At 49.9% G+C, this 11447-nt stretch overlaps 1 protein-coding gene across 1 annotated transcript; it reads left to right on the top strand.

Annotated features, from left to right (window-relative positions):
• Positions 1–8084: 8084 nt before the first annotated feature.
• On the top strand, positions 8085–9002 carry LOC130265973 (olfactory receptor 14J1-like). The gene is made up of 2 exons (XM_056515316.1): positions 8085–8159; positions 8337–9002. Exons 1-2 carry the CDS (start codon positions 8085–8087, stop codon positions 9000–9002), a joined length of 741 nt encoding a protein of 246 aa, XP_056371291.1.
• The last annotated feature ends 2445 nt before the right edge of the window (positions 9003–11447 follow it).

The following is an 11447-nucleotide window of genomic DNA, read 5'->3' as shown; positions in this document are numbered from 1 at the left end:
TTTGGAGTTCGATTCTGATTGAATTCTTGAGAGGTTTCCAACAAACAGTGCCTGTGCCTTGATTTCCCTCTGGTCTGGTGCAGTTCACTCAGAAGGTTTTCAACTCTAGTTATGGAGAAATATTTCAAAGAGCTTCTGAAAAATACACATTCTTGCTTTAAATGCTGCATTTTATTCCTGTTCTCTTTAAAGCAGAGGTGATTGCAGCATTCAGTGATTGATATTGATCCAGGCTCTTGCCTCAGGAGGTCTGGCCTGCTCAGACAATCTGTGCCTTGAGGTCTGACACAGTGTGGACAACCTTGCCCCACATTCCCCAACCCTATCCTGTGTGTCCTTCCTCACCCGGACCTCTTTTGCTTGGAAAAGTAGTTTCACTCAGGCAGAGGGATGTTTCCTTTTTGTTATCTTGCACGCCATCTACAACTCCTAATTTTCCCCAGTGCAAACAGACACATTGCTCAGGTGTGTTCCAGCCCCAGGTGCCACCAAGGAGGTTCAGGCTGGGGATCGGTGCTTCAGGGGCACTGCCTGGAGTCGGCGCCATCTTTCCTTTCTGCCTCTAACTCCCGTCATGCCCCGCGGCCCCATAGAGCCCCATTGGAGCCGGGACTACAATGCCCGTCATGCCCTGCACCCCACAGAACCACGGTATCTCCCCATGTGTCCCGTAAATGTTCCCAGATCCCCAAGGATCCCTAAGTGCCCCCTCTGCTCCCATTCGGGAACACCCAAAAGCATCTCCAGATCCCCTGAATGCTCCCAACTCCATGTGCCCATTACAGGCACTCCTGGGAATTAATCTCCTGCCATTCCCCATGAGCTCAGAGCACCTCATAACCCAGTCATGCACCTAAAATTCCTGCCGTGGCCTGCTGCCTAAAGAGCCTATTAGAGCTCCCAAAACCCCCCCTAAGTGCTCGCGAACCACATAGGTTTCCTCATGAGAACCCGAACTCGCTGCTCAGAGGCAAAAGTGTCCCCCAAGTGCCCTCCTGAACCCCAAACTCTCAGCAAGAACCACTTCCGGGACTTCAGCGCCCATCAATGCTCCGCAGTCCCGGTAAAATGCCATTCTAGCTGAGACTTCATCTCCCATCATGCCCTGCACCTCACCAAGAGGCATTGCAGTTGCGCCTACAGCTCCCATGATGCTCTGCGAGGCTTAAAACCCTGTTATTCCTGAGCCTACAACTCCCATCACCCCCCGTGCCCCAGAGAGCCCGTTAGAGCCCCCAAGTGCCCGCCTGGATTCCCCTCTCTGCCCTCCAAGTGCCCCCTGGACACCCAAGTGCCACTCCGAAGCCCGGACCTTCCCTCAGGAACCCTAAGTTCTCTCTTACATCTCACTCAATGCCCCCAGGTGTCCTCCTGTCCCTCAACTTCCTTCTAAATTCTTTCCCCAGATCCAAAACTACCCCAAATATGCCCCAGAAATGTCTCCCTGGACAGGAAATGCCCACATTGACCCTGCCTGAGAAAATAATGATAATAAAGATGACAAAAAAACTACAAATATTATGAATTATCTTAAAGAGGGAGAAATCAATAACCAATAGAGCTTATTTAATTAATGAAGGGAACTGTGTAACTTAGAAGGAATGACCAATAATTTTTTGGTTGCTAATTACATATGAAGTTTTAATATAAAAATTAAAAATTAGAGTTTGGAAATAAAGAATAGTAATATTTTAAATAAGAAAAATATAACCCTAATTTCAAAATTATGAACATGTTTTTTTTAAAGATGAATTTAGTAGGTTTTTTTAATATTATGAATTCTGAGTCCCAGGTGGGAGATACCATGACATGGTAAGTTTGGGTGTGAGGAGCAGGTTGTCTAAACAGGGTCAGCCCACAAGAGGCTCTTTCTTCAACATGTCCAGACCTCATAAGGAGATATTTGGCATCAAAATCACTTGGGGAATGCTTCTATCACCATCTCTCTGAACTGAAGAAAAGAAAAACATTCCCATGAAAATAAAGTCATGAGGGGTATTTTGAAATCTTCCTCCTTAACAGAATTCCAAACTGACTCCATTCAGCTGCACAAACCCTGGAGACTTGAACACAATGGAAGAATGAGAAAGAGCTCCTGACAGCTTTCTGTATTTTAATGATCCCCACGGTGGATTTGGAGCTGAGTCCAGGAGCCCCAGGCACTGAGAGAAGGTTGAAGAAGCTGCCCAAGGAGTCAGAAGCAAAACTCCAAGTCCCAAAGAGTATCACTGGCCCCAGTGAGGGCAGGGACTGCCAAAGGCTCCCCAGGCACTGGTGAGAGCAGATCCTTGAGGGCAGGATTGCAGGAGCCAAAGGCTGTGAGCAGGAACTGCAATGCTGAGCAAGGCCTGGGCTGGTTGGAGGCAGCAGAAAGGCCAAGTCATGAGCCCAGCAGGGCCTGTCCCTCACGGGTGGCTCGGGGCTGTTCCTGGGGCACTGGGATGGGAGGGGCAGCAAGGACAAATGGCACCAACCTGTGTGACACTGCAGATGCTCATGGAACCAAGGGCCAGTGTGACACAGCAGGGCCTCATGGAAACAAGAGGCCATTGTGAGCCTGCGGGGCTGTAACACCCCAGAACACTGAAATGCTGGGGGTGACCAAAGGTTCCTTTACTCCAGTTTGGTGCACAGGAGAAACACCAGCCACATATTCTCAACATGGCCAGACGCAAAGAATATTCTTAGTAGGAAGGGACCCACAAGGATCACCAATTCCAGCTGTTAAACAAGTGGCCCAGTGATACAAGCACCATGCTCTAACCACGTCAGACAAGAGGCCAAAATGACACAAAATTTTACTGGCAAAATACAGGCAGTCAAGGAACTTGGGCAAACAGTTTAATACAACATCCAGTCCAACATAAAACTCTTACCATAGCATTAACTTAATTCAAGCTAAAAACCTTTAACCCTTTATATGTTTAGTTACCCCAAAATTTTCCAGGTAACTAGGACTAGATGGAGGACAAATAGAGAACAACAGAAGATCTATAGAAAGACACATATATAGGCACCAGCTGCTCTGGATCCAGCACTACTCACAGAAAATCCCCAGCAGAAGGCAGGATCCAGGCCAGGGGCTGACCTCCTGCTCTGGGTTTAACCCCTGGGCCAGCATGGGCCCACCCCTTTGGACAGACTGCCAGCTGCTTGTCCAATCAGAGTCAGGGTTGGCTCCACCAATCAGAGCTGGGTGCACTCTGCATGCTGTGTGATTGATAGACAGCTCGGCCAATCAGAGCTGGGTAAGCACCATGGCTTTGGGCAGGGCTCTGTCCCCCCAAAGACCAAGGCCTGAGCCAACCCGGGTCCCACACGGGCACTCTGAGCATCCCAGAGTGTCTGGGACATCGATCTCATCCAGACTCTGACAGCGACCATGGTGACACTGCGGAACCTCACAGAACCAAGGGGCCATGGTGACACCGTGGGGCCCAGAGTGTCACAGAGGAGCCGTTGTGACACAGCAGGACCACATGGAGCCGAGGGGCCGTGGTGACACTTCAGGGCTTTGTGGAACCAAGAACCCATTGTGACATTGCAAAGTGTCATGGAAGCACAGGGCCATTGTGTCACTTCAGAACCAAGGAGAACATTGTGACACTGTGGGGTCCCATGGAACCAAGGGAACATGGAACAGGTCTGGCTGGCTGGGCCTCCCTGAGGCCACTTGACAGGTCTGGCTGACCTTGGCATGACGAGGCTGCTGCTCATCTGCTGCTGAAGCACCGGGGCTCTGTGCTTTCCTTCCTATGGAAAAGAGCCGTCCTTCTCATCAAGATGCCCATGGCCAGAATTCCGATTTCTCCTCCAAATTTCCTCATATTCAAAGATTGCTCCCAGATGAAATCTGCCAGTAGAAACAGATCTGGCTGGCTGTAGCATTCTAAGAGCTGGCTCTCATCTGCATTTGAAACACTGGTGCTCTGTTCTTTCCTTCCTAATAAAAAGAACTCTCCTTCCGGGTCAGGCAGCCATGGCCAAAACTTAGATTCCACCTGAAAAAAATCCCTCTATTGAAGGAAAGCCTCAGATGAAAAGTGCCAGGATAGATAACTGGCTGGCTTGCCCTATGGTCCCCACCTCTCATTTTTTTCCAAAACATTTGGACTTTGCACTTTTTTTTCCTATGGAAAATTCTATCCGTCTTGACCAGGTACCTGTAGCCAAAACTGGGATTCTACCTTCAAAACTCAGGATTGCTCCCAAGTGAAAGCTGCCAGGAGAGATAGATCTGGCTGCACTTGGCCCACTGCGGGCTGCTTCTCACCTGCTTTTGAAACACCAGGACTCAGAGCTTTAATCCTACAGAGAAGAACCATCCTTTTCATCAAAGTGTCCGTGGTCAAAACTGAGACTCAGCCCCCAAAATAATGTATATTCAAGAACTTCTCCATGACAAAGCTGCCAGAATTAACAGGCCTGGCTCTCTTGGCTTCCCAGTAGACACCTGTCTCCTCTTCTTCCTTTGAAACACCTGAGCTCTGTGCTTTCCTTCCTACAGAAAAGAGCCACCATCCCGATCAATGCAGAAATAGCTGAATGTGGAATTCCACCTCCAAAATTCCCTGTAACTTTTGCTATAGAAAACATAAATTCCCTTTCCTATAGAAAGGGTTTCTTTCACACAGAAGCTTCCAGAACAGAGAGGTTGGGCTGGCCATGGCCTCTGATGGCCGCATTTCATCTGCCCCTGAAACAATGGTGTTCCATGCTTTCCTTTCTATGAAAAAGAATCCTCCTTTTCCTCCAGGCATCCATGTCTGAAATTGATATTTCACCTCCAAAATGCTGTGTATCCAAAGATAGCTCCCAGACAAAATCTGCCACTGCCATCTAATCTGGCTGGCCTTGGTGATTGCCCTCATCTGCCCCTGCAACACTGAGGCTGGGTTGTTTCCTTCCTGTGCGGACCATGGTGACACTTTGGATACCGCATGTATCCAAGGGACTGTTGTGACACTGGGAGGACCTTGTGGAACCATGAACACCATAATGACACTTCAGGGCCTTATGGAGCCAAAGGGCCATTGTGACTCTGCAGAAGCAAGGGAAACATAGTGACACTGAGGGGCCACATATAACCAAGGGGCCATGGAACAGATCTGGCTGGCTGGGCCTTCCTGGAGCCACCATACAGGTCTGGCTGATCCTGGTGTGTTGAGGGCTGCCTCTCATCAGCCCCTGGAACACTGGGGCTATGTGCTTGCCTTCCTAGGGAAAAAAACCATCCCTCTTTCTAGGTGCCCATGGTTGAAATTGGTACATCACCTAAAAAGTTCCCTATATGCAAGAGTGACTCCCAGCCAATGTGTGCCAGGACAGGCAGCTCAGGCTGGCTTTGGCCTCCTGAAGGCTGTCCTTTATCTAGCACATAACACTGGGGCTCAGTGTTTTCCACCCAGTGGAAAAGAACTGCCCTTCTCACCTAGGTGTCAATGGCCAAAATTGGGATTCTACTTTCAAAATTACATCTGTCCAAGGATTGCACAAGACAAATGTAGCCAGGACACACAGGCCTGAGTGCCTTGTCCTCTGGTGACGTTCTTAGACTATGAACACAATCTTTCAATTTTTCAATAGCGTGGAGAGAGCCCACAGATCTCCCAAGGTGGGGTATGGAGGCCTCAAGCACATGATCACAATACAGGGACAAAGGAACTCCATGCTCAGTGGAGTGGAGACTGAGAACAAAGACTGAGACTAAGAAGCATGGGAGGTAATGAAGGGTGGTTTCAGATATGGTGGGTGTTTTTGAAATTGTAAAGAAAAGCCGGAGAAAGAAAATTTATGCCAAGTGCAGTTGAGGAGGCCCAGAATGGTAAGAAAGTAAAAGGGATTTCAGGCCCAAGGCAGGGCTGTGGTAGAACACATCCCCCAGAAAGAGTCTGGAGCATCCCAAGGCTCTGTGTGGCCAGGCAGAGGCAGGCAGGATGCAGAGCTGTCAGCAAAGGAAGGGGCCAGCAAGGTGGGGCAGCCGGGGGATGACGACAGCCTGCAGGGACAGAGGCGCAGGGCATGGACACCGTAGGACAGCCTGGGCTGCAGAGGGCACAGGGATGGGCAGCAGCTGAAACGCCCTGCCAGAGCCAACTGCTGCAGCACTTGGGCCATGGCTGCTGGCCCTGGGCCTGAGGCCAGCAGGGGACAAGTGAGCCTTGCTGTGCTGGGGCTCATTGCCTCCTTGTCCCTGCTCAGCAGCCTGGCAGGGGCCGCCCCATGGTCCTGCCCTTGACATTGCACATCCCCAGAGCCCAGTGCCCCGGGAAGAGCCCTGAGCAATGAGGGAGGGACAGGATCTGCCTTGCCAGGGGCTGGGACTCAGGCCTTGGCCCTTTGCATTCCAGAAACACATCCAGGTTTGCTCAGCATCACAGACACCTTTGTCTTGTTTGTCTCCACCTGTCATAACTGCTCCAGTGTTCTGCTCTAACTGGAACCACGGGACACTTTCTCAGTGGTGGGACCCATTAAAACTTCAAGGAACTTTTGAGCTTGATTGTGATTTTCAGACCTTGAGAAGTTTATTAAACACTTTCTCAGGGACTAAGTCTGATGTAAACAGCAAGAAAGCCCTGAGAGGTTCATTAATGTCCTTGTGCTGTGTCTGTGCTGCTCAGCTGGGTGATCTCCTGGCACAGATGCAGCTCCCAAGGTGAATCAAGAAGAGCTTCAAAAAGACATTTCTGCTGAGGAGCAGCTTCTCTCCCATCCCAGCAGGGCTGAGGGCACTGGCTGCAGGCACTGAGGGGACAGGAGCCAGGCACAGACAGGCTAAAGGCAATCAGGACTGGGAAGACTTTGTGCTGAGACTTCACTTGGGGAAACATCTTCACAGCCCTGGACATGGTGAGTCTGTGTGGGTGCAGGGCAATTTCTCCTGTGCTCCTGGTGGGATCTCCTGCATCCAGCACACCCCACAGCCTGGCGAATATATCAGGAGGACTCTCCCAGTTTCTCAGAGGCAGAGGAGGAGGAGGATGTGCTGCAGAGTGGGGCTGCCCTGGGCAGTGTCAGAGGGATGCTGCCAGGGATGGCTGCAGGGGCTGAAGCTGAGAGGCTGCAGCCAGGGCTGCCCAGGGCTGTCCTGCACAGCAGCTCCTGCAGCCCTCAGGGCATGTGCCACCTGCCAGGGGCAGCTCTCAGCCTGCCTGGCAGCTCCCCATGGACTGTGGGGAGAAGTTGGAGGGGGAAGGAGCCACCCCCATCAGGGCAGATTCCTCCTGATGTGGAGATGGTGCTGCATGGCCAGGGCTGCTCTCAGCTTTCTCCTCAAGGGAAGGGAAAGGGGCTGTCAGGTGTGTCTGTGTCACTGAGACTCCTGCACTGTCCCACTGGGCATCAGCAGATCTGCCTCTCATCTCCCTCACAAAGTGCCTCCTCACCCTCCTGTGCCTACAGACAGCAGCAGCAGCACCTTGGCTTGCAGCATCTCAGTTTGTCTGAGCTGCCCTTAAGGCCCTGCTGCCAGGGAGGTGCCCCTGGGCAGTGCCCTGTGCTGGGAGAGATCTGCAGGGCAGAGCTGAGCCCCCAGGGCTGGGCTGGGCTCTGGGAGCACTGGCAGGGACAAGGCTTGGATAAAGAGAAACAGCTCCCAGTAGGCACAACTCCAGGCAGCAGAGAGCCACACCAAACCTGGATATCCCATCCTGTCTTGCTGCACAGGGAAAGAAACATGGGTTTAGAAAATCTTGCTTTGAAACCAGATCTTTCAAAATGTTCTCTTTTTTTTCAGGCACATTTTAAGTGCAGTCATTCTGAAATACAGGCAGGTGTATATGAGCAAAGGGCAGCTGTGTGGGACCAGCAGATCTGACCATACTCGGGCACAAGGACCCCTGTGTTCCCCCTGGGCTCCCCAGTTTTCAGGTGCAGAGCAATGCTTAAAGAGGATTTCTCTCCCTTCATAGAAAGCAAAACCCCGAGCTCAAAGATAAAAAAAAAAAGTGAGAGAAATTTCCCCACTGAAAGAGAAGCAATTTTGAGTAGATATGTAAGAAAATAGCATAGGATTGACACAAGGAAACCTCTCCCAATTACTCTATCATCTTTTAACAGCCCACCATGCCTATACTGAAGCAATGTCCAACAGCAGCTCCATCAGCCACTTCCTCCTGCTGCCATTGGCAGACACAAGGCAGCTGCAGCTCCTGCACTTCTGCCTCTTCCTGGGCATCTCCCTGGCTGCCCTCCTGGGCAACGGCCTCATCATCAGTGCCGTAGCCTGCGGCCACCACCTGCACACCCCCATGTTCTTCTTCCTGCTCAACCTGGCCCTCACTGACCTGGGCTGCATCTGCACCACTGTCCCCAAAGCCATGCACAATTCCCTCTGGAACACGAGGACCATCTTTTATGATGGATGTGCCGCTCATGTGTTTTTCCTTATGTTCTTTATCACAACAGAGCTTTCCCTCCTGACCGTGATGTGCTACGACCGCTACGTGTCCATCTGCAAACCCCTGCACTACGGGACCCTCCTGGGCAGCAGAGCTTGTGCCCACATGGCAGCAGCTGCCTGGGCCAGTGGCTTTCTCAATGCTCTGCTGCACACAGCCAATACATTTTCCCTGCCCCTATGCAAGGGCAATGCTCTGGGCCAGTTCTTCTGTGAAGTCCCCCAGATTCTCAAGCTCTCCTGCTCACACTCCAACCTTAGGCAACATGGGATTTCATGGGTGGTTTTTTGTTTAGCATTTGGTTCCTTTGTGTTCATTGTTTTCTCCTATGTGCAGATCTTCAGGGCTGTGCTGAGGATCCCCTCTGAGCAGGGACGGCACAAAGCCTTTTCCACCTGCCTCCCTCACCTGGCTGTGGTCTCCCTGTTTCTCAGCACTGGGTCATTTGCCTTCCTGAAGCCCCTCTCCATCTCGTCCCCATCCCTGGATCTGTCCCTATCAGTTCTGTACTCAGTGGTGTCTCCAGCCCTGAATCCCCTCATCTACAGCCTGAGGAACAAGGAGCTTAAGGCTGCTGTGTGGAAACTGATCACTGGATGATTTCAGAAAAAGTGAAATACTGGCCCATTTCTTCAAATGACTTGTAATAAAAGCCATCTCTTATTGTTTCAGTTGGGCTTGTGTGTTGGCTTGCTCTTTCATTTCATTTGCTTTATTTTTATAATTTTGCCCACTAAGAAACACCATAATTGGTGCCCTTTCTCATTTTACATTTGTCAACCTTCACTGTGACACAGTCCATGTCAATGAGGAGCTGTGCTGATGGTGGCTTTTAGGAAAATAAAGTAACTCTCTCTCCAGAGAACTCCTTTCTGTTCCCTTCTCCGGAGCAGCAGCAGCAATGTCTGTGTGCAGAGCTGGGGCAGATCAGTGCTTGATGCTTTTATACTGTGTCTTTTTCCTAATTACTTAAAATCAGACACAGTATCGCATCATGGATGGAGAAGGATACAAAAGACTCTCTTTCAGTCACAGTTTATTCCTGGGCGATGGTGTGGCCGGGAAAGAGAGCGAGTTTCTCTGGGAACCAGGTATTCAGGAGAGGGGAATGGGAGTGGCCTTGGCTAGCTGCCAATGGGATGAAGACACAGAGGGGACAGGGACCGGAACCCGACCCCCGGTGGGTACAAGGACACAGGGGAAGGTCACAGGAACGGAAAGGAAGACAGGAACTGGGGTTTGCAGGAAGGAGGTTACAGGATACCTTGATATAATTTCTTATACCTCAAATACTGAATTACAACATCTCCCCGTGTTTTGTTTTTCAAGTAGAGGGATGATATTAAACTAATTTTAGTCCAAATTGATTATTTTGCCCACCATTTGTGATAAGCAGGAGAGTTAGATTGTTTTATATTTGCCATCTCTATATGATTGCCTGCTGAGGTAGAAGAAATTATACCATTAATGGCTTTAAATATTAAATGACGTAGGATACCAAATGCTATCGCTACAAGGAAAAGAATAACAACAAATAACATAATGGTTTTGACTGTGGAAGTCCACCACCCAGAAAACCCCCAGCCCTTGAACAGTTCAAGCCAATCCTTTGTTTCTTGCAGAGCAGCTTGCAGTCAGGTTCATGCAGCAAAGTCCTTCAAATCCCTGGCATTCCAGGCAGGTGGACATAGGGTCTGTTACTGCTGCAGTGGACAGGCATATGTTTTCTGAGGGATGATCCACGCTGCTGCCAAACTGTTCAAGGCTAACAGGACACAGGGTTAACTAGAGGGTAGCTTTCTTCTAAAAGGAAAAACAAACATTTTAAAACATGTTATAAGTCCTTTTCTGCCAGAGGGTATTCCTTTATGAGGTCTTTGTTTCCTTTCCCTCTTCGGCGTCTTCTTTTCGAAGCAGTGGTTACTTGCTTCTCATCTCCTTCTGCTGTAGCTGGAGTTTTGGGAACAAAAGGTTTAACCCACTTTTGAGGGATCCATCGAGGGCCTGAGGGGGTTGATACACATGCATAGCCCCTTCCCCAGGTTACTAGCTCATAGAGACCCCTGGTTTCCCATGTTTCTGGATCCCTAATCAAAATAGGTGGATGCTGAGACAATTTAAACTGTTTACTGCTGTTAAAATGACGGACCACAGGAGGAGTCATGTTTTCAAATGAATAATTCATGAAATTGATTGTGAACAGAGCTTTACAGAGCTTTTGTTGGGGAGACATCCACACAGTTGAATTGCTTTGCCTAGCTAGAACCTGTTTTAGTGTTTGGTGTGTGCGTTCAACTACTGCTTGGCCTGTAGGGGAGTGGGGGATGCCTGTCTTATGTCCCAGTCCCCACTGCTGGACAAATTCCAGGAACTCCTTGGATGTGTATGCTGGTCCATTATCTGTTTTTATTTCTTTAGGGATTCCCAACACTGAGAAAGCTTGCACTAGGTGTTGTTTTACATGTACAGCCTTTTCCCCTGCATGTGCGGATGCATAAACTGCACCTGAATATGTGTCTATACTCACATGAACATATTTGAGGCGTCCAAAACTAGGAATGTGTGTGATGTCTGTCTGCCACACCTCACAGCTGCCTAGGCCCCGGGGGTTAACCCCTATACCCAGTGATGGCATGGCCTGGAGCTGACAGCTGGGACAGGTGGCTACAATAGCCTTGGCCTGACTCCGTGTTAGCTGGAACTGACGGACCAAACCTGGTGCATTTTGGTGGTACTGCTGGTGGCTCAGTTTTGCCTGTTGGTAAATGTCAGGAAGGTGTGCCTTTTCAGCTGGAGCTGCAAGAGTGTCTGCCATCCGGTTCCCTTCTGTTATTTCACCGGGCAGTTCCGTGTGTGACCTCACATGCAACACATAGAAAGGATGTTCTCTGTGTGAAATCAAATAAATTAGTTTTGACAGCAGCCTAAAGGGCTGCTCATTATTGATGTCTTTGAGCACTGCCTGCTCCGCCCTGGATACTATCCCAGCAACATAAGCTGAATCTGTTACCAGGTTAAAAGGCTCTGAAAACTGCTCAAAAGCTC

Source organism: Oenanthe melanoleuca, unplaced genomic scaffold (assembly GCF_029582105.1).
Source record: "Oenanthe melanoleuca isolate GR-GAL-2019-014 unplaced genomic scaffold, OMel1.0 S001, whole genome shotgun sequence".
Lineage (NCBI taxonomy): Eukaryota > Metazoa > Chordata > Aves > Passeriformes > Muscicapidae > Oenanthe > Oenanthe melanoleuca.
Note: the sequence above shows the minus strand (reverse complement) of the source record. Positions and strands in the feature narration are given on the sequence as shown.